The following is a 23,643-nucleotide window of genomic DNA, read 5'->3' on the forward strand; positions in this document are numbered from 1 at the left end:
GATTTGATTGGCATGAATTGTAGCAAATGAAGTCGTCCTCCTGACAAGTCGAATCATGATCATCATAAAGTACTTAGTGATGCTTTTTTGTTTAACCTAATTGGCTTTAAATCAAGTTGTACATATTCATTATTGGTAATAAAATCCTTCATTTATATATAAACACACACACACAACAATCATATATTATAAAATTTGAGGTTACGATCTTAAAATATCAAATTAAATTATATTACACTTTATTTCGAGAATAATCCTATATCACCTCAAAAAATTCAATTATTAAAGTCAGATACGATAATATTTGTCACATGTTAAGTTTTTAACTGGCTAAGCTATCTCGTACTATATCTCGTCATTCATGAGTTTTCAGTTATATTTATATTTACTTTGTTGGTAAAACACACACATACGTTGTATAGTAAAACTCTCATATTATGATCATTTTATGCTATTAAAATATCAAAATTAGATTATGTCATATTTTATTAAAAAAAAAACAATCGCACATTACTTCAAAAAATTGAATTGTTAAAATTTTATATATCGTAAGTTTTGAACTAACTTAACTATCTTGTGATATATCTTTTCATTATTCATGCGTTTCTAGTTATGTTTACGCCAATTTCGTTTATAAAACATTCACAACAACAACAACATTACAATATAATTTTATAGTGTAAACAATAACAATCTCGCAGAGTAATTCTCCCATATTATAATTCTTTTTCATTAGAATATCATGATTATATTATGTTGTATGTTGTACTTATCAGAGGAAAAAGAAAAAAAAATCCTGGTCTAAAAAATTTCCAACATTTTAAATAATTGTTATAGTAAGTGAGTCATATTTTAGATATTATTTACACAAGTTATTAAGTAATTCTTAAAATTACCAATAATGGAAGAGTGAGCCAAAAACACAAGTGTATACACCATCGTCATCACAAGAGTCAAAACCCCTCTCACCCCCACGCTTTCCTCAAATCCGAGAGCCCTCTCTCTCTCTCCCTCTCTCCCTCTTTCTCTCACTACAACATTTTTAACTCAATCTGTTCCTATCTGTCTCTGCACTTTCTCTCTCTATATCTATACATCGAACCTATACATACACCAAAAAATACTGCTACATCTATATACGAATCGTTCGATAAAATTCGTATCCAATCCCTAAATCTTCCAAAGCTTTCATCTTTATACTTGAAATCTGAATCTTTTGCTTCGCAATCGTCGAATTTTGTTATCCCTTTTTTTTTTTGGGAGTTGGGGGACCAAAACCCTAGCTTTCACTTTCAGTTTCAAAACCCCCTCTTTTTTCAAACCTCAGTAATCTTGAGAATCACAAGTGATTAGCTGTGGTAGATTCCGCGGTTTGTGGCGTTTCTTGATTTATTCAGGTGATCTATTTTGCTTAATCAAACAACTGCTTAAATTTTAAATTTTTTGGAGTGCTGTTATGTTGGGTTTTGTTTGTTACATTCTGGGTATGGTTAAATGAGTTTAATTTTTTGAAATTATGGAAATTTGTGCATTTTAGTAGATAATTTATCTGTTCAGCTAATGCTACTGAAGCTACTTGGAGGGTTGGGCATTGATTTCTCCCCCTGTAATAGTTAGTTAACTTTTTTGCCCTTTTAGGTTTAAGAGTAATGATTTTCTTGGGCGTCTGATTACTGTAGTATCTGTGGTCGTTTGTATGACTTGTATGTATGTGTATCTGTGCTATTTGGAGAACCTTTTATTAAGTGGCCATTAAAGATATGGAGTGTTATGTCGAGTTGGAATGAAATGAGCGCAAATAGAGTGGCATAGATATAAAGGACTCATATAGTAATTGCGACTACTTGGATTGAGGCATAGTTGATTGATTAATTGAGATTACTGTAATGTTCTGTTATTTATTCACTATCGTTTGGCATAGCGAGAAATGTTTGACCAGTTTAGGAAGAGGATCTCATTAGTGATTTAGAATCTGTAGGGTTTTTTGCTTCACTCAAGACCCTTGACGTCGATATAAAGGATTCATATAGTCAATCGCGATTAGTTTGGGATTGATGCCTAGTTGATTGATTAGTTGAGATTACTGTAATAGTGGGTAACTATGTTGGACGTCCTGTTATTTATTCACTATCATTTGGCATTGTGAGAAATGTTTGACCTGTTTGGGAAGAGGATTTCGTTTGTGATTTAGTAGGTGTTTGGCCATGGAAACCAAATATTATTCACTTTATCTGGAATTTTTAAAGTTGGAGTTGGAGTTGTGTCTGTCCATATCTATTGCGAAGACTTTGAATGTACTTTTATGAATATGATTTATACCCCCAATTGCTAAAAATTAGCAGAATCACCCAACTTGACTAATTTATTTGAAACATACAATCAAAACTGCTCTAAAAAAGTAATATCTCATAATAGATACTGTGTTATCAAAAGCAACAAGCGCAAAAAAGCTCTAAGGTCCGTCGGGGCTTTAAGTGCAAGTAAAGCATGAGCTTTAATGAAAGCAAAGGGAGAAAATACACAGATATACATTTTTAGTCCAAGACTAATAATTATAAGAATGAATAGTAAATATTTGAACAAAGAAATTGAATAAAATTACGATGACATGAAATATCAATTGTTTAGTGTTGCCTTTGTAGAAGAGGCTCATTGGCAAGGATAAGTATGCCTTAGAAACTTATTGACGACACTGAATATCCCATATACGAGCTACTACATAGTATTACAAATATTTGTTCACTTTTTACTTGGAGTTCTGTTTTGTTTTATAGGTTTTGCAAATAATACTTATTTGGTAAAATAAAAAAAGCGGTCATTTTTATAAAAAATAAAAAACTAGTGTAAAATCTGAAAAAGGAAAATATCGTGAAAGTGAAAGCAGTTTTTTTTTTTTTTTTTAAATTCCAAATACAACTTCAAGTTGTATTTGGATATTTTTGGACCAAACGCTGATTTTCAAATAAAGTGAAATTTTTTTCTGTAAAAAAGTGAATAATTCTCATGGGCAAACGGGTCCTAGAATCTATAGTTTTTTAGCTTTACTCAACAGTTGATATAAAGGATTCATATAGTCAATCTGTCAATCATGACTAGTTTGGGATTGAGGCCTAGTTGATTGATTTATGAGATTACCGTAATAGTGGGTAATTAATTTGGACGTTCTGTTACATATTCACTATCGTTTGACATTGCAAGAAATGTCCTACCAGTTTGGGAATAGGATCTCATTAGTGATTGAGAATCTGTAGTTTTATTTTTGCTTTACTCAAAACCCTTGATGTCGATATAAATGATTCATATAGTCAATTGCGACTAGTTTGGGATTGAGGCCTAATTGATTGATTAATTGAAATTACTGTAATAGTGGATAATTATTTTGGACGTTCTGTTATTTATTCACTATCGTTTGGCATTGCGAGAAATGTTTGACCAGTTTGGTAAGAGGATCTCATTAGTGATTTAGAATCCGTAGGTTTTTTTACTTATGCAAAACCCTTGACGTCGACTGCCGGTGGATCTAGTTCCTTCTCTAACTTTTCCAGACTATCAATGATGGCTAATCAGGACATTCTGTATCTTTTGACTGCAAAATGTGCAATGTGGTGTAGTTGGATTAGTTACTATCTTTGGATTGTTGAGAAATGGCGGAAAGGTAAGATTCACTCAGTTTGCATTAGTGTCGGATTTCGATGTAAGTAAATTTCTTGGAATTCTATGTGCAATGTATGTGAATAATTATAATAACTCTAGGAATTAGAAACCATCTTCTGCCCAAGTACCTTTATAAGGTGTAAGATTATAAAATAGAAGTAAATGTCCATTATCTTCTGCTAATATACCTTTATAGGTAGCAACTTCAGAGACCATTTAAATTTCAAATTTACGTTGGAATAGGAGTTGAATACTCTTTTGCTTTTGATTTGTTATTTTTATACATGATCTGCAGCACAGACAAACACCGCCCTTTGAAGGCAATCTTTTGAAGGTCGGATCAATTGTATAGAAGCACTGGGATCAGGCTGTTCAAAGTGTTGATACTTGATAGGAGACTGCTAATAATGTAATGCTGGTATATATATATAATATTCTCACACACACTCACAGAGAGAGAGAGAAAGAGAAGAGAAAGAGAGAGAGAGAGACTCCAATATATGCATACTTGTATGTGTACACACACACATACACATCGTTATCAAATATTTATTTTGCACACACACACAAACACACATACATATATTTATATGTTTTTACACAATTGTGCATTTCTACAATGAATATTGCCTTCTTTGAAATCTAGCTCTAGTTGTTGTTGTTATTACTGTTACTATTCCTATTTTGTTACATAATTTTGTAGTTACAGTTGTAACAGTTCCTGCAGTTCGACTGGAATACATCCTACTGTTGTCCGATGCTGGAGGCAGTATGCAGGTGATTGTTTGCAGAGATGCAAAGGTATCATGGTGGCAGCTGCACTAGTGCAGTTAACAATAGCACTATTGGGGGGCCGTCAGCCAGGGATCCATCTCGGGTGGAATCAGCCTCCCTTCCGCCTAATTTCTCCAGGTAATATCTCCTTTAATGTGGAATTTCTTCAGGAGTAACGGTATTGACATGCTTTTAATAGCATGGCAGAAGCTTATTTCACTAATACTATGTCAGTTTTAACAATCTGGACATGTCAGCCTTACATGTAAAAAAATCTGGTTTTGTCAGCGTCTGACATACTGATCATCGTGAGTTTCACCTTATATTTGTTTATGGATTGATTAAGGCAGGATAAACTGCAGGTAAGTCAAATAATACACGATCCTGAATTTGGTCACTTCATTTTTGTCTATGAATTCATCAAGTTGGTAAGAACTATTGGTGAAGTCAATGGTAAAAGGGAACATTTAGTGGGGAATTCAAAATCATGGAGGGAAGACAAATATAATTGATAGAAGCTGACATGTTTGACGCTTTCTCATCCATTAGTTCTATTACCCATTTTATAAAGTAACCAGAATGGATCATAAGTGTGAATTGAAGCACCTTTTGCCATGTGTACTCAGGATGCAGTGTTTGATTGCATTAATTTCTGAGAAATCAGCGATCAAATGGTAGAATTTCTACTGTCTCTTGGCATTAGAATCCCGGGAAAATGGTGTATTATGATGGGTAGTAGGTTTACTGGCCAGTTCAGCCTGACAAGCAATGTCTAGCGGTTGGCATATTGGACTAGCAATGGGATCCTCCCCCGACCCTTAAATCAAATTGTTGTTTGATAGTCATTGGATTGTTCAACCTTTTTAAGTACAAACTCTTCAAGAAAATCTATCGACAGTTGATTTGTCATCCCAAATACAATTTCCATCTATCAAATGCATCTCAATGGCAGGCATAACAAAGGAAACACAAGAAGTAGGAAAAGATATAACACAATTTTTTTATAACAGATGCAACTAAACAGCCTATCAAAGAACAAATAGCACACATATATAGTTCAAGGACTTTTCTGGTCAAGATTAGGTTGCGGATTGTGCTGGAGGTTGCCTCAAGTGAGTTGAAGATGGGGAAGGAAATGGAGTGGTCACATTAGGGTTTTGGGGAAATGAAATGAATGAATTTGGTTGCCTGTTTTTATGTCTACGAAACAGTCTTTTACTATGTCATCCTCTTTTCTGTTGGAATATAATTTATGAATTAGTAGGATGTCTTGTACTGCAATGTTTTACAGCAAAAAAATAATTAGTAGGAGGGTTTGTTTATTTTAAAAAATAAACAAACTAATTAGCAGGGTAGATTTTTCTCTATATCATCTAATCCTTTATCAGGTTACAAGTGACCCCCAAAATGATCCCCCAAGTCCTTATAGCAAGACATCTACCCATTGCGTCAATTTATCTCTTGAATCTTTATTGTATTCAAGATTGAAGGTTGCAAGGTGATGTCGTCAACCTTCATGCTTTCACTACCTTACTAACTAGTCAGACTACCTAGAGTGCCAGCAGAAAGTTTGATGTCATGGCTTGGTGACCAAGACAACATCTAGGTGTTCCTATGATCATTTTACTCCACCTGACAATTTATTTGAAATTTTAAGTTAAAAATAGACATCAAGTATACTCAACTCACCTCAATGTTGCTTGTTTCATCAGCCCATGTACTGTGTTACAGAAATAGAAAGAGTTACGTATGTCAAAAAAAATATTGCTTGTTTCATCAGAAGTAAACATGCTCTCAGTTTTATCATTTATGCAATTCTTGGATGTCTTCATCATAATCATAATCATCATCAACAATAACAACAACCCAGTGAAATCTCACATAATCATCACATGTGAAAAAAATATTTGTTGTTCATCGTTCCCCATGTACTAGCACAAGCACAACTGCACAACACTGTGCAAATGTGAAAAAATGTTTTTTGAGAAAGGAAAGAAGAAATTTAATCTGAATCTATATAAGACCTAAGCTTTTCTTTCAAATATTAGGTTTTATGGATTCCATGCATCCGTAGTTCCTTTTTCTTGCTTAATTTTCCCTCAAGGTAGACTAAGCTAAAGATGATGAGATGGAATTTTGTACAATTGAGGAATAACCTCTTATCCCTTATTTCTTTTTGGCGCACTCGTGAGGTTCCTTTATACGTAGATGATTAGGTGCATATCTTTATGTACATTTTCTTATTTTTGGTATACTTCTTATAAACAAGAGTTTCATTCCCCCACTTTTAATAAAATTATTACTTTATAAAAAAGCGAGACTAAGATTGCATGATCTGTTCTTGTAGACGGCCATTACAACTGATCCCGTTTAAGTTGAAGTGTGACAAGGAACATCTTAATTCCAGGTAACTTGGCGATTATAAATTGTGAAAACTGTATACTTTTCTGTTTAGATGGTATCATTTTGCTAATTTTGTAGTTCCTTTTCAGACTTGGACCACCTGATTTTCTTCCTCAGACTCCTAATTGCCCTGAGGAGACATTGACCAAAGAATATGTCCAATCCGGTTACCGAGAGACTGTTGAAGGCCTTGAGGTATTCTTCTGTGTTGTTCATTTTTGTTGTACTTGCATGAATATAATTTTTTCTGCTTGTTTCTGAATGCCCAACTTTGTTTAAGCCAACTGCTCTATTATTAAACAACATTAAGGTGCTTCACCATGACAATTTTACAAGTTATCCTCTTTTCCTTTTTCCTGTTCCCCAAATAAATACATATCTGCATTATGGAGAATTTAATAAGTTAACACTTAGGTTTTTCATGGTCTGCTGGTAAAAGAATACATGAAGTGCTGTCCTGTCTAGGTGAATTTGTAATAGCGAGACTACGATGAGGGTGTGGCCTTATGCATAGTAGGGAACATGAAATATGTGGTATAATTCACCCTAAATATGTGTAGAACTGTTCAAATGATCCGCTGTTTAACCAGATAATCATGATGAAAAAGAGCTCCTTGCCTATTCGCAACCAAGCGTTATGACTTTAATTTGACTGATTAATGCTTGATCTAGTTCCCCATTTGGGTAATACTATCGGCAGATCTAACTGTTCCGTGGAGGAGAGTTTTTGGTGTGGTGCTTTAGTTCCCGGCTCCTATCCAAGTCCGTATAGAAAGGATTCAGCATTTTTCACAGTTAAGAATGCCCTTTAATAGCTTCATCAATAAAAGGATGCTCTTTAATGTATACTAGAAACATGATCTGTTTTTTCTTATGGAATAGGAGAACTATAAGCCTCTATTGTGCAGAGTTGGTGATTATAAATCCAGTAATTTTTTCATTCCTCTATTTTTCTATGAACTAGAAAACCCACACTTTTTTCCTCACCAGTATCCTCTTCTGTTTTCTTCTTTATTGAATTTTTACTTCGTTATTTTCTTCTCCTGCATTTTTCTGTGCCTTCATTTCTCGCCTTTCTCTTATTTTGTGGCCTTATAGCTCTTCTTCTTCCTTGGCTCTTGCGGATCAGTTGGTTGGAAGACTAATTGTGTAATTGGTTTTTTGATTGTCATGTTGCCAGGAAGTCAAAGAGATATCATTAACTCAGCTTCCGGCTTTTACAAAGCCTGTTATCTTTAAGTGCAAGGAGGTAAACTTTTGAGAATATATATTTAGACTGTGCATTGCCTTTTATGTGCAATTTATTGACTGTTGTAGTGTATATATGCCTTGTTTTCCATTTCAAGAAGTGTATATATGTCATTCTGGTTTTTCATTCCAGTGAAGAAGTGTGAGAGGTTGGCTGTGATGAAAGGATAAGGTAGAGGTAGGTCTAAGAAGCATTGTGGAGAGATGATTAGACAAGACATGGCGGATCTCCAACTTATTGAGAACATGACCTTAGATAGGAAGTTAAGGAGGGTGCGGATTAGGATGGTAGGTTAGTAGGTAGTTGAGCGTCGTCTCGTTGTCCAGCGAGATAGGTTTCTCCTTGCATACCAATAGTATTAGCACTATTCTCGTAGTTTTTGGTCCCTTGATTTCTGCCACTACATGTTTATTGTGCTTCGGTTATCGTTTTATGTTGTTGTGGTTACTGTTCTTTCTCTCTGTATGCTTTAGAATGCTTCTCCTATTATTTGCAATGCTTCATTACTGATGTTTCTCCTTTTAAATTTGTTTTGATATGAGTTACTTGAGCCCAGGGTCTTTCGGTTACAGCCTCTCTACCTCCATGAGGGTAGGGGTAAGGTCTGCGTATACTCTAACCTCCCCAAACCCTACTTTTGGGATTACTCTGGGTATGCTGTTGATGTTCATAGGTCTGCCACTTCAAAATTACTGACTAGTTTTTCTCTGTCGCTCTGCAGGCAATTAGAAAATGTCACAGGGCTATCAATGAGTCTCGAGCTCAGAAGCGAAAGGTAATATGCTTTGTCTTGATGGTATTTATTTTGCCTTGGAGCTTATGCCACCAATCATCAATATTTATATGGTAATCTTTTACTACGGATCAGGGCTTTTGCTTGTAGTCTCTTGATTACTTCTGGACTTAATGAATTAACATTTGTCCTTTCCATGTAATGTAAGATCTATTTTTCAAAAAGCATGAAGCTAACCTGGTGATCACATGAATTTGTTCACATTGCAGGCAGGTCAGGTTTATGGAGTTCCTCTTGAGGGCTTACAGTTGACGAAACCTGGTATCTTTCCTGATCAAAGATCTTGCGGAGAAGAGTTCAGGAAGAAGTGGATTGAGGTTAGCCTTCCATCTTATCAGGAATTCGTGAATTGGCTTTTTGAGGAAATATGGCATCTGAATGTTCTTATTGATTTAAATCATTGAATCGGAAAAGAAAAAAACAGTGTGTAGTTGCTCAGCATGATACAGAAATGTATGTAGTGTATGTGATGAGGTTTTTCACTACGACTAGCAAAACAGTTAACATGTCCTCTCCATTTGTGTTTTTATGGTGGTCCTGTCGTATATGAACAATAGAGAGTGAGTTCAAGCTAACACAGGTGCTGACTAACTATCATATATAGTGGTTGATAGTTGGCAAAGAGCTTGGGCCCATTTGGTTTGGATTGCGAAGTTCATTTGGACTTGATAAACAGAAGGATTTGGATTATTTAACTAATCTGCACGGGATGATTTGTCGAATTAAAAACAACTATGCCTCAATCCCAATCGTTCGGGTTGGTTGAATGAATCTTCACTGTCCAAGTTGTTCTAGGGGTAGAAAATGGATGAGTTTCACTAAAATAACAGATGGCTTTTAGCTAAAGGTGGATTTTCCCTATACTATCCATGCTCTGTCATGGTTGTAAAGCTGATTTACTGAAGCATCTTTGTTAATTCAGGTAGTATCAAGCCAAACCTGTGAATGGTTCAGATTTTGTAATCAGAAAGGGAGGGGGACAAGTAGCTATCTTATCATACATGTCACATTTGTTTTCCTGCGTGTGTTGATTTCATTGGAGATTACTGCATTCTGCCCTCTGAGTTACAACATTTTCACTTGGAATAATTTATCAATTACACCTCAGTCCCAAACTAGTTTAAGTCAGATATGAATATATGTGACCATTCAGCTTTATTGAGTCCATTTCATTCCCAGACTAAGCAATTTATCCTTTTTAAGACAAACTAGGGGTTCTATAAGAGTTGAGGTTCTTTGAAGTGAAAACATAGAGTATGGACGGGATCAATTTAAAGCTTAAACCTGATAGAGTTTTTCATGATGGACGGAAATTTCTATGTAAAAGAAAAAAAACGGAATGAAAATTTCTCTTGGGGAATTGCGGTCTAGCCCCCTTTATTCCTCGGAGTATAGAGAGAAGTAAGGACTAGAATCATGGTTGGTCTTGTTCTGGTTTAAGCTAGTTCTTAGTGGGTGTTTGGATTGGCTTATTTTTTGTGGCTTTTGACTTTTAAGCTCTTTTTTAGTTTTGGAAGTGTTTGGATAACTCAGAAAGTGCTTTTAAGCACTTCTTTTAGGCTGAAAAAGTACCCAAAAAAGCCAAAAGCCAAAAGCCAAAGTTGGGTGTTCCCAACTTATGACTTTTAGCTTTTAACTAATAAGCCACTTTTAAAAAGCCAATCCAGCCATCCTTTTTTTTTGATGAAGTAATGAATCCTACCCTCCCCAGACCCCACTTGTGGGATTCCATTGGGTTATTGTTGTTGTTGTTGTAAGCTATTTCATTTAAAAGCATCAAGCAGATGCAAAATTACAGAATAGGCAAAAGGTTCACAGAGAGCATGAGCAAAAGTTGTTAGCTCCTTTACAATCTTCAAACTAGTACTAGAGAGCTAACAAAGTCTATAAATTGTTCAGTGCTAAATACAGGGTTAAATTGACCCAACTGGACAACATAAGTAAACATCTAGCTTTAAAGAGTGGTTTGGAGTTGAGATCCCATAAAATACCTACGGTTCCTTTCAGTCCATAAACACCAAAAAATAACTCCAGGGATCATCACCCAGACTTTCTTGATGGACTTATCAACTCTCCATGTATTCCAGCTTGTGTAGGCTTCTTTCACATTATGTGGCATGACCCATTATGAGCCAAAAATGCAGCAGAAGGACCTTGGCCACTGCACAGTGAAGGAACAAGTGATTGACTGTTTCTGTGCTATTCTGAGACATATAGCATTTATTATCCAGATCGAGGCTTCTTTTGTTGAGATTATCTTGTATTGAACATGCTTCCTGGAGAACAATCCAGCAAAAACAGATGATCTTGGTCGGCATTTTGGTCTTACCAATAAGTTTCCAGGGCCAAAGTTCAGTGGTCTGGTTCTGAAAACATATTTGATGATAACAATCTTTCACAGTGAAGGCGTTGTTTCTTCCCTATACCAAGTATCTTGGGTCTATCATGCAAGGCAGCGGGGAGATTGATGATGATGTCACACATCGTATTGGGGTAGGGTGGATGAAATGGAGGATCGCTTCCGGAGTGCTATGTGACAAGAATGTGCCACCAAAACTTAAGGGCAAGTTCTACAAAGTGGTGGTTAGACCGGCTATGCTGTATGGGGCGGAGTGTTGGCCAGTTAAGACTTCTCACATTCAAAAGATAAAAGTTGCTGAGATGAGAATGCTGAGATGGATGTGTGGGCACACCAGGAGCGACAAGATTAGAAATGAGGCTATTCGGGACAAGGTAGGAGTGGCCTCGGTGGAAGACAAGATGCGGGAAATGCGACTGAGATGGTATGGACATGTGAAGAGGAGAGACACAGATGCCCCAGTGCGGAGGTGTGAGAGGCTGGCCATGGATGGTTACAAAAGAGGTAGGGGTAGGCCGAAGAAGTATTGGGGAGAGGTGATTAGACAGGACATGGCGCAGTTACAGCTTACGGAGGACATGACCTTAGATAGGAGGGTGTGGAGGACCCACATTAGGGTAGAATGCTAGTTCATAGTCTCGTTATTCTTCTCTATTCATGGATGTAGTAGTGCATTACGATCTCTTGCACTTTGACTTCTGATTTCTGTTATTTCTGTTATTATTTATTGCTTTCTATGCTTTGATTACTCTATTTTACCTGTGACGCTTTCATTATTTATTTAATCGTTATTTGTTATTTGTATTTATTTATTTGTATTTATTTGTTATCTATTCGTTATTTGTTTGTTGTTTTTCTCATAAAGCTTTTAATTTTCTATTCTTATCTAACATTTTTTATGCATTTATGCTTTTACTGAGCCGAGGGTCTCCAGGAAACAGCCGTCCTACCTTGGTAGGAGTAAGGTCTGCGTACATTCTACCCTCCCCAGACCCCATGTTGTGGGATTTCACTGGGTTGTTGTTGTTGTATTATATTTTTCAACACTAGCAAGTAGTTGGGTAGAATACATATATGAACGGATTTGGTTCTCTGGCCCATCTTATGTCTTTATTTTTCATTCCTTCTACTTCCCCAATTGTCTTGATCGTGGAATATCATTGAGAAATAGGAATCCGGGTTATCAAAGGATTTCCTGCGATTGGATTAGAGTTTCTAGTGAAGTTTCTAGGTTTGGAATTCTGAATGATTTCTAGGCCTTTTCTTGCTCGAGTAGATCGTCCCAATCTATATACTTAACATCTAATCCCATGCAGTCGACATTCCTTCTCTACTCGATTAAGTTTCTCTTTTCTGAAGACTGGAAAAGGACATGCTTTAGCTTTCAGCAGCCAGAGGAAAATACTTAAATCTGAGTCTCTCCATTTTGTCATTTTTCATCATTTTCTGTGTGTATTGGATGCAATATTTTTGTATCACTTATGTTTTCTTGCTCTTAATTTGCTGGACTCCTAGGTGAGTGCACCAACCGAAGTTACTAGAAAATATTGATGAATTCATTGACTTGGATCGGCCTCTTAGTTTTGGCATTCTATTGCTGTTATTACACTTAAGATATTCACTTCATCTACAATGGCTTGGGCAGTCCTTTAAGGTTTAGTTTGTAGGGAAGTGTATATATTGTTGATGTGGAAGCTCAGTCGTTACTGTTCTTTCAGTTGTTTTGTTTGAAGTTACTTGTTAGTTCTTATGATATAATATTTGATGCGCTGTCTGAACAAACAATTTTTAGAAAAATTGAACTGGAATTGACTTCGCACTTATTCCCAGGGTTTGTCCCAACAGCATAAAAGGCTAAAGTCTTTGGCTGATCATGTTCCCCACGGTTATAGGAGAAAGTCACTTTTTGAAGTCCTTATCAAAAATAACGTGCCATTACTAAGAGCAACATGGTTTGTCAAAGTCACTTATCTCAATCAGGTAACAATATTTGTTGATAGCTGATACTGGATTTAAAATTTGAATACTTGTACCATTAGAAGGATCAGATTGTACTTTATTCTTGCAGGTTCGCCCTGGCTCTTCCAGTATATCATCTGGGGTGCCAGACAAAACACATATTTCCCGCTCTGAGCAATGGACAAAAGATGTTATTGATTACTTGCAATATTTGTTGGATGAATTTATTTCAAGAAACAGTGTCCATTCTGCTTTACAAATTAGAGATCGGTCGCCACAAATGGTTTATGCAGGATCAATTCAGCTCAAGAGTGATCCAACCTTGGGTACCATCGATTGTGAAGAGCCTTCACTGCATTTTAAATGGTGGTATGTTGTGCGCATTTTACAGTGGCATCACAGAGAAGGGTTGCTTATCCCATCACTCGTTATTGATTGGGTGCTCAACCAACTACAGGTATTGTCTGCTTAAACATGTGTTTTTATCTCAATGAAATTGTTAAATGGTTGGCCAATTATTTTCTGTCTGTTTTTTGCTGAGATTGTGATGTCTTCTATCTTGTGCTTTTCAGGAAAAGGAATTACTTGGGGTTCTGCAGTTGTTATTACCTGTAATTTATGGTTTCATTGACACTGTTGTATTATCTCAGTCTTGTGTGCGCACTTTGGTGGCAATAGCTATTCGTTTTATCCAAGAACCTTCTCCTGGTGGATCTGACCTTGTTGACAACTCTCGTAGGGCTTATACTATGGCTGCTCTTGTTGAGATGCTTCGATATCTGATGCTGGCTGTGCCTGATACTTTTGTTGCTTTGGATTGTTTTCCTATGCCACCATGTGTGATGACCAATGTGGTGACTGATGGGAGTCTCTACTCAAAGGTAACTGAGGATACTAGAAAGGTTAAAAATGCCCCTTTTGAAGTTGCTTATTTTCTTGGAGATAAGGGCCCGGAGGTTCGGTCTGATTCTTATTCCATTGGTCGTGCTGTATCTTCAATTCAGAAGCGAGCACAGCATCTTGCAACGGCTGCAAGACCCGGCCATCCTGGGCAAAGTGTTGTCAAAGCTTTACATGCCTTGGACAAAGCCCTTGCGCATGGGGATTTGAGAGAGGCATATAAGTTTCTTTTTGAGAATGTTCATGAGAGTTCTATTGATGATTGTTGGTTTGCAGAAGTCAGTTCCTGTTTGCGTTCCTCGCTCAAGTATATCCGGGGTGTTACTTTGTCATCTATTTGTTCCGTTTTCTTCATCTGTGAGTGGGCAACATGTGATTTCAGGGATTTTCGTTATGCCCCACCACGTGGAATGAAGTTCACTGGGAGGAAGGATTTTTCTGCTATATATGTTGCTGTAAGGCTTTTGAAACTGAAGATTTCATCAAGGCCCAGGGACCTCAAAATTGTAAAGAATAACCATCTTCGAAAAGATCCTGGCCAGCTGACTAACTATGCTGGTAGGACTCCTGCTAGTGGTGCTTCTGAATCTCTTTCTAATTCAAGGCGTGCCCGTGAAAAATGTAGTGATTTCCTAGGTATGTTTGATAGCCCAAGCCCTTTGCATGATATTATTGTGTGCTGGATAGATCAGCATGAAGTGCAAAATACAGAAGGTTTCAAGCGTCTTCAACTACTGATTATCGAACTTATCCGAGCTGGAATTTTTTACCCACAAGCATATGTGAGGCACCTGATTGTTAGTGGAATAATGAATGGGGATGGACCTCTTTCTGATCCCGTGAAACAAAAAAGACACTGTAAAATCTTGAAGCACCTACCTGGTCCTTGTGTTCATGATGCTTTAGAAGAAGCTCGAATTACTGATACCCCGGTCCTTTCAGAGGTGGTGAATGTCTACTGCAATGAACGGAAGCTAGTCCTTCATGGGATGATTGATAGCTACAACAGCGCTTGTGGAAGTTCTTACCATAAGCGTAAGCCTCGTCCTAACTCTAGTGAGAGTCTATCTGCTCCCTCCATTGATCAGTTGAGATCTTCTGAGTCTGGATCCTTTATGTCGTCCAAAAATGTTGGCAGAGGTCTTGAGCTTGAAGAGTTGAAAAGGTCAATTACAGCATTGCTGCAATTTCCAAGCTCTTCGTCAACAGATACTGGAGTTGATGACTCTCAGATAAGTTTGAAGAAGGCTGTTGTTTATGGTAGCAACGGGATGGATAACAGTGAAGGAACACCTGGATGTGAAGAATGCAGAAGGGCAAAGAAACAAAAATTAAGCGAAGAGAAAAGCTCTTACAGTCAGATCTATCCACAAAATCCATCAGACGATGAAGAGACTTGGTGGATGCGAAAAGGCCAGAAGTCCATTGAGTCTGTTAGAGCAGAACCACCTCCTAAACCAGCCAAGACAGCTTCAAGGGGCCGGCAAAAAATTGTCCGTAAAACTCAGAGTCTTGCACACTTGGCTGCAGCCAGGATTGAAGGTAGTCAGGGAGCATCCACAAGCCATGTTTGTGATAGTAAGATTAGCTGCCCACATCACAGGCCTGGCATTGAAGGTAGTGTTCCCAAGTCAGCAGATGGTATCAGAATGCTTAATGGAGATGTTGTTTCTATTGGGAAAGTTTTGAAGAGGCTACGTTTTGTAGATAAAAGGACCATGACTCTGTGGTTGATAGGTATTGTAAAGCAGCTAGTGGAAGAGTCCGAGAAGACTGTGACTAAGGTTGGCCAATATGGTCGACCATTCTCTGCTGCTGATGAACGGAGTTGTGTGCGCTGGAAGATTGGTGAAGATGAATTATCAGCAGTGTTATATCTGATTGATGCTTGTGATGAATTAGTTTTGGCAGCCAGGTTCCTTTTGTGGTTGTTACCTAAGGTTCTTGGCAGCTGCAGTGCTACAGTTCATGGTAGTAGGAACATTCTAACAATTCCTAAGAACACAGAAAACAATGCCTGTGAAGTAGGCGAAGCATATCTTCTATCATCTATGCGGAGGTGAGCTCTCTATTTTTTGTCATTTAGGATAGTGGCATTAGCTCTTTTTCTGCAGTTGTTTTGTTATCAGGTTTTGAACGTTTTGCCATTGTCAATTCTAGTTGATTGGTTATTAACATGTGTATTGTAGCTCTGGCTGCATCTTGGGTAAAAGGTAGAAATTACATTTTCTCAATGTTAAGGGTCAATTAAAAAAAGATGAGCGCAACGAATTACTTCTCTTATTTTCATGTGCATAATGCTTTCAAACTCTTTTGACATCATCATTTATGAAGTTCCTTTAGTATTGGTAGATCAATTTGGATGGTGGAGTCCAGTTTGTGCAGATAAAACTTGTTTTCAACTTGTTACCTATAAGCCAGAACTTCTGTACTTATTTAAATAAATTTTAGTCTCCTCTAGTAGCTACTTTATGAATGGACTCAGATTTAGGGTAAATCTCACAAGATATTTGCTTCTCTTCTGTTTTCTGGTTGAATTAGTATCGGTTGGACTGCATCCTTAGGTTATTGGCTTGAAACTATTGGGCCATCTTTTGGAACTATCACTAGATTTTTTGATTCTCTATTGCTATCTGGTTTTGAATTATTCTATGGTGTCTTCTGCTTAGTCAAGTGTCGAACTACACTCTTGGGATGTTGGATTGAACTATTGGACCATCTTTCCTTACCTCCTGTTATGTCTTTGGTTCAGGTATGAAGGCATCATTGTTGCTGCAGACCTTATTCCTGAAACATTGTCAGTGGTAATGCATCGTGCTCAAACTATTCTGACGTCAAATGGAAGAGTTTCAGGTTCACCAGTCGTAATCTACGCGCGGTACCTCTTGAAGAAGTATGGTAGTGTTGGCAGTGTTACTGAATGGGAAAAGAATGTCAAGTCAACCTTTGACAAGAGACTTGCTTCTGAAGTTGAATCTGGAAGACTGGTGGATGGAGAATTTGGATTTCCACTTGGTGTCCCAGTGGGAGTGCAGGATCCAGATGATTACTTCCGTCAGAAGATAACTGGTGTTCGGGTATCTAGGGTTGGTTTGAGCATGAGAGACATTGTGCAAAAAAAGGTTGATGAAGCTGTCAATTATTTCTATGGCAAAGACAGAAAGCTCTTTGGGCCCAACTCTGGAAAAATTCCTGGATTCCAAAAATGGGAAGATGTGTATCAGATTGGTCAGCAGATTGTAATGGGATTAATGGATTGCATGAGGCAGACAGGTGGTGCTGCTCAGGAAGGAGACCCAACATTGGTTTCCTCCGCTATATCTGCAATTGTTATCAGTGTTGGGCAAGTCATAGCAAAGATTCCTGATCTGACTGCCAGTAATAATCACCCGAGTTCATCCACTTCTGCTTCGTTGCAGTTTGCACGATGCATCTTACGTATTCATGTAATATGTCTTTGTATACTTAAGGAAGCTCTCGGAGAGCGTCAAAGCCGTGTCTTTGAAGTTGCTCTTGCTACTGAAACATCCTCTGCCCTTGCACAACTTTCTTCTCCTGGAAAAGCTCCTCGGTCTCAGTTTCAGTTGTCTCCGGAATCAAATGATAGTAATCTGTCCAGTGATATTCTCAACAATTCAAGTAGGGTCATTGGGCGGGCTGCAAAAATATCTGCAGCTGTGTCTGCACTTGTTATCGGGGCAATTCTTCAGGGAGTTTCTAGCCTGGAGAGGATGGTCTCCGTCTTCAGATTGAAGGATGGGTTGGATGTTGTCCATTTTGTGAGGAGTATGAGGTCCAATTCAAACGGGAATGCACGTTCAGTTGGGACATTAAAAGCAGATAGTTTGGCTGAAGTTTCTGTCCACTGGTTTAGGGTGCTTGTGGGGAACTGTAGAACAGTTTCGGATGGATTTATTGTAGACCTTCTGGGTGAAGCTTCTATTCTGCCCTTATTTAGAATGCAGCGGATGCTACCTGTAAACTTGGTCTTCCCTCCTGCATATTCAATGTTTGCATTTGTGCTATGGAGGCCATTGATTCTCAATGCAAGTTCTGGGACACGTGATGAGGTTCAGCACTTGCATCACTCTTTAGTGTTGGCTTTTGGTGATGTTATAAAGCACTTGCCCTTTCGCGAAGTATGTTTGAGAGACACACATAGCCTTTATGAACTCATAGCTTCTGATGCTGTTGATTCTGATTTTGCATCCCTGTTAGAAGCAAGTGGTGTTGACTTGCGCTCAAAGGCTTCTGCCTTTGTGCCACTCCGTGCCCGGCTTTTCCTGAATGCCCTTATTGATTGTAGAATACCACAGACAATTGCTAAACTGAATGACGGAAATCAGGTGGCGTTACAAGGAGAGTCAAAGTTCCATTGTGCTGAAAATGAGACAAAGCTTCTTGATAAGCTAGTATACATTTTGGATACCTTGCAGCCTGCCAAGTTTCATTGGCAATGGGTTGAACTTAGGCTCCTCTTGAACGAGCAAGCTGTAATTGAGAAGCTGGATGCCCATGATCTCTCTTTAGTTGAAGCTTTAAGATCCCTCTCGCCCAACTCTGATAAAGCATCGGTCTCAGAGAACGAGAGCAACATTATTGAAATGATCCTTACGAGGTTGCTTGTTAGACCTGATGCTGCTCCGCTTTTTTCTGAAGTTGTACATCTTTTGGGGAGGTCACTTGAGGATTCTATGCTATTACAGGCTAAATGGTTTCTTGGAGGCAACGATGTTCTTTTAGGTAGGAAATCTGTTCGTCAGCGGCTCAATAATATTGCTGTAAGTAGAGGTCTTTCAACTAGAGCTCAATATTGGAAGCCGTGGGGGTGGTGTACTACCAACTCTGATCCCACAACAAGCAAGAGAGAAAAGTTCAAATCTGAAGTTTCCTCCATAGAAGAAGGAGAAGTGGTGGATGAAGGGACTACCTTGAAGCGGCCTGTGAAGGGGTCTGGTCGTACTGTTGATGTTGAAAGGCTCCATGTCAGTCAGCAGCATGTCACTGAGAGAGCCCTTGTTGATCTAATTCTTCCTTGTCTGGATCAAGCTTCAGATGATTCACGAAGCACATTTGCTAGTGATATGATCAAACAGATGAACCTCATTGAGCAACAGATCAATGCAGTTACTCGTGAAGCAAGCAAGCCTGCTGGAACAGTTGCTTCTGGAATTGAAAGTCCAACAACTAAAAGCAGCCGCAAGGGAACGAGAGGTAGCAGTCCTGGGTTAGCCAGACGAGCCACCGGTCCAGCAGAAACAGTACCACCTTCACCTGCAGCATTGCGAGCATCGTTGTCATTACGTTTGCAGTTCATCCTGAGACTATTCCCTATAATATATGCAGATAGGTAAGAACAAGCTGTGGACTGAGTTCTCGCCATTGCTCAAACATACCACACTATCTGTAAATAAAGCTGTGTCAGACTGTCCTCTGGTTTTCTTCATGGAAGCCCATACTATATAATACTTGGATATTCCACGACCTGAGAAATCAATATAGTGATTAGCTGATATGCAGTCGTAGTTTTATGCAATTAAATTAAGTTTCTATGTTAGGGTTGCAGCTAATCTACTGTATTGATAAGAGAGTTATTGTGGTGAGTTAATTTTATGCAACACACATTATTGCTTGCCATTAATTGCTGATTTTAGGGAATATACCCATCGTGGTATGCAAATTATATCTTCTAAAGTAACAGGAAGTTTGTCTATATATAATGCTAATCGTCATATTTGACTGTGTCAGGGAGCCATCAGGGCGTAATATGAGACATGTGCTTGCGTCAGTTATATTACGTATCCTTGGAAGTAGGGTTGTGCACGAAGATGCTAGCCACTCCTTTAATCAAGCTTGTAGTTCGAAGAGAGAAGTAGATTCACTTGTGGAGGCTTCTGCTACTGCTTCTGTGGTTATGTCCTTAGAAAGTCTCTTTGATCGTTTATTACTGTTATTGCATGGTTTGTTGAGTAGCCACCAACCACGCTGGCTCAAGTGGAAATCAAGCTCTAAGTCACCCAGTGAATCTAGCAAGGACTACTCTGTGTTTGAACGTGAGGTAGCTGAGAGTCTCCAGGTATGATTTTTGTTTTGACCTTTAATATGCAGAGTCTGGTAGAATTAGTTAGTACATCTGTATCTTGAGTTAGTAGCCTTATGATGAAGGTAGTATTTTAAATGGAAACACTTTACCAGATGGAAAATGGTGAATTTCCAGGTCCAACTTCATGTTGTGGTGTAAAAGCGTGTAAATGATATATTCTTTCCTCTCCATATTAAGCAGCCATTACATATTTGTTAAATACAACACCTTAGTATAAATACTAGTAAAATGAGACTTCATGTAATCATGTGTAAATGAGTGGTCCTTTTATCAATGAGGTTTACTCTTTGGCACGCTTTGTAAAGAACCTTGGATGCAGCCACCACCAGCGTATACTTAAAATAGAATCTATGCAGATAGCTAATGGTGAGGGAATATTTAATCATGCAAATGTCTTTAAGGTTGCTATATCAATGGAATGGGATTCTAAAGTCGCAGTGTAGGTGAAATAATTTGGATAAAAGCTTACTCATCAAAGAATAAATAGAAAAGACTGGGTAAGAGATCAGTTGTTTTTGGAAGAAAGTTATGTAGATGAAGCTGACTCACTTCTAGATGTGATAAGAGTCCTGTACTCCTGTGAGCTGAGTAGGATACATTTTTGCTTCTTTGGTTCAGGTGCGCTATTGTAATACAATCCTCTCTTCATGGAAGTGTCTTTTAGTGTTGTGTTTTTCTATAATGTGCTTGTAATTTAGAAGTTGCAGATGTCACGAGAACAAAGTTCATTTTTATGGGTTTCTCGTTGTTGAAATGTGTGGCTGCATTATCTAAAAGTTTAAGCTGGCAGAAGGGTGTTATTTTTTGAATTTATTTTAGGTCTTCAACACGCGTCTTTAGACCTTGATTTTTTCCCAGTTTTCCTTGGGCCAAGCACCTGAAACTGTTTGTTGGCCAGTGGCTGTGAGGCTTTGAGCTCATGACCTCTACTTGCTCTGGCACCATGTTATTGGAAGAATGGGAGGAGAGTTGGAGAGAATTGAGAAGCTTATTATTTCATTAAAGCTTAGCTGGGTTTTCTTGTACCAACGTGTTTAAGGCCTTTTGCATTCACCATATTTTGTCCGTTACCCTTGATATGGTGGTATCTTGGAGTAGATTTTAGTTTAGGCTTGGAGTTTGTTTCCTTAGAATGAAGTGTTTTCCAGTTTAGTATCCACATGACATAAAATGCATGGTGTATAAAAGAATGACCTACCAACGATATACATCCATCTCCATGTGAAGGTTGGTTGTGTTTGATTCTCAGAGTCTATTTCTGTGAGATGAAATAGTTGCATTGTTCCAAGAGTAACTGAAAACACAAATAACGGAGACTTGTTTCTGTGAGATCATGATTTGTGAAATTATAGTTATGAACCTCTTGTCATTACACTGTTTTCCCCAAGCCCATATTAGACAGTTCTATCAATTGCAAGCAATAGAATAGTTAAGATGTTGTCATGATCCAATTACATCTAGTAACTTTTCTTCTTATGCAAAGCACCTCTCTTCTAATAGCTTGTATCGCAGTGTCCCATGTTCCTTTTCTGTAGATTCTTGGCTGGGTTTCAATGTTCTTTTTTTTTCTTTGCTTATATTGACTTAATAAATGTTTCTTTCAAGTTTGATGAATTCCCTAACCAACTTTTTCCTGGATCGTTTTGAATGGAAAATAACCATTGTTTTAGAATGTATTATTCTATAAGTTGTCCATTCTTTGGCTGGCTCTGATGTATACTTGTCAATAAGTTACATGACGGTGCTCCATTATATTCTTGATTGGTGCAGAATGATTTGGATCGGATGCAGCTGCCTGAAACAGTCAGATGGCGCATCCAATGTGCCATGCCAATTCTTTTCCCTTCTGCTCGGTTGTCAATATCTTGTCAGCCCCCGTCCGTAGCACCTGCTGCTCTCAGTTCTCTTCTACCCAGCAACCCAGTATCTGTATTGCACTCTTCTAATGGTTCAAACCAAACTCAGAGGAATCCAGGTTCATTATTACGAACTGCCACGAGTGTGGCTGGGAAGGCCAAGCACGTATCATCACAGCAAGAGAACGATCATGAGGTGGATCCATGGATTCTTTTAGAGGACGGGGCAGGGTCAAGCCACTCATCCAGTAACTCTCCCTTGGTTGGTGGGGGTGATCATGCCAATCTGAAAGCATCCAACTGGCTTAAAGGAACTGTAAGGGTGAGAAGGGCAGATCTCACATATATAGGTGCAGTAGATGATGATAGCTGATATGAGTTGCACAATATCTTTTTGAATTGGGTGAGGAGCAGAACCGAGACAGGTCTTTCATTAACTAACCCTATGCACTTGTTTGGTGTCTGGAATCACCATGTCAGAGCATTGCTCTGTTTGCCTTTGGTGGCATATGAAGCTGCTAGAAGGCCCATTCTTTTCTGGGGCATTGGGTTGCCGGTTGCAGACAAAACGCGAAGCAGCTTTCTCTAGCCTGCCCATCCAACTGCTTTAGAACCCAGCTCGACTACTAACTTGTTCGTTAAGCCCCTTCCTAGATTGCCCAAATATTGGTGCTGTTTGGTGGTTGTTGTACATATTGGAACTATTGTTTTCCTTATGTTGAGCTGATTAGAATATCCAAAGGAACGATATGTAGCTGTTTCATGATATGCAAAGTCATTTTGTATCCTCAAAATCAGAGTAAAATTTCTTGCGAAATATCTATGCTCTCATTAGTTGATCTTCTTGTTCCTGCCAGACTCTACCCCCCACCTCCAACCCAAAAAAGTGAAATAAGAAAAGAGGCTTTGATGCTGTTGATTAGCATTTGCATTTCATCATTATAGACCTATTGAAAATATTCAGTCCCAAGTGCTTGTGTAAGTTCATTGTGGCTATGATATTATGTTTTGTATGCACTCTGAAGTGTCGTTTTTTCTTGGGGTTTGAAATTTCTGATGATTTTGCACTTTTACTATTATTCTAACTGTCTAGGGCACGACTGATAATATTCTCTTTGCAGATTATGCAGAGCTTTTCTATTAGTAGTTATTTCCAAAGATGACAACGGGCAAGGGAAATTGCTTTTATAATTTATTGAGTTCCTATTGTTTCTTTCTGTTGATTTTTCTAGGAATTGTTGTTTGGGGTTTCTTGATTATACGTGTCCTTCTTCTTTTGGGGATGGGGGTTGAATTAATCTAGACAAATTAATGTGGAACATGTCTTTTCACGTTTATTAGGGTAGTTGTTTTACTTATTGTTATTTTTTTTTAGAAAAATTGTTTTGTTGAGAAATATTTTTCAAAAAATTTAACCAATCAAGCATGATATAAAAGTCGATATTTTCCTCCCTACGTAACACATCCTAAAGCTCTTTCTGTGTAGTTGCTCTTTATCAGCGTACTCCTATGACCTAATCTGTTCCAAGTCGGACATAATAAATTTGCAGAGAGGTGACAAATTAGAAATTTAAGCAGCTTTTATGTTATTTG

General features: G+C 38.1%; 1 protein-coding gene across 8 annotated transcripts; it reads left to right on the plus strand.

The window, feature by feature from the left end:
• The first annotated feature begins 968 nt into the window (after positions 1–968).
• LOC129886569 (mediator of RNA polymerase II transcription subunit 12) lies at positions 969–22,844 on the plus strand. 8 transcript variants are annotated; one of them, XM_055961310.1, is made up of 14 exons: positions 969–1,397; positions 3,950–4,072; positions 4,373–4,566; positions 6,776–6,835; positions 6,921–7,026; positions 8,012–8,080; positions 8,802–8,855; positions 9,083–9,190; positions 13,063–13,212; positions 13,301–13,648; positions 13,764–16,150; positions 16,844–19,441; positions 19,840–20,167; positions 21,965–22,844. In XM_055961310.1, exons 3-14 carry the CDS (start codon positions 4,448–4,450, stop codon positions 22,421–22,423), a joined length of 6,786 nt encoding a protein of 2,261 aa, XP_055817285.1. In that variant the 5' UTR covers positions 969–1,397; positions 3,950–4,072; positions 4,373–4,447; the 3' UTR covers positions 22,424–22,844. The 8 variants fall into 8 exon arrangements, with proteins under 8 accessions (XP_055817285.1, XP_055817284.1, XP_055817280.1 ...); XM_055961309.1 differs by having other exon boundaries at positions 3,950–4,063; positions 4,364–4,566; XM_055961305.1 differs by having other exon boundaries at positions 3,950–4,063.
• The last annotated feature ends 799 nt before the right edge of the window (positions 22,845–23,643 follow it).

The sequence above is a fragment of the Solanum dulcamara genome, chromosome 4, assembly GCF_947179165.1.
Source record: "Solanum dulcamara chromosome 4, daSolDulc1.2, whole genome shotgun sequence".
Taxonomy (NCBI): domain Eukaryota; kingdom Viridiplantae; phylum Streptophyta; class Magnoliopsida; order Solanales; family Solanaceae; genus Solanum; species Solanum dulcamara.

Bases quoted from the DNA above. Each gene is read 5' to 3' on its own strand.
- LOC129886569 (XM_055961310.1), top strand. From the start codon at position 4,448: ATGCAAAGGTATCATGGTGGCAGCTGCACTAGTGCAGTTAACAATAGC. The intron at 13,649-13,763 runs GTATTGTCTGCT...TGTGCTTTTCAG, and splicing joins GGGTGCTCAACCAACTACAG to GAAAAGGAATTACTTGGGGT. The intron at 20,168-21,964 runs GTATGATTTTTG...TGATTGGTGCAG, and splicing joins AGGTAGCTGAGAGTCTCCAG to AATGATTTGGATCGGATGCA.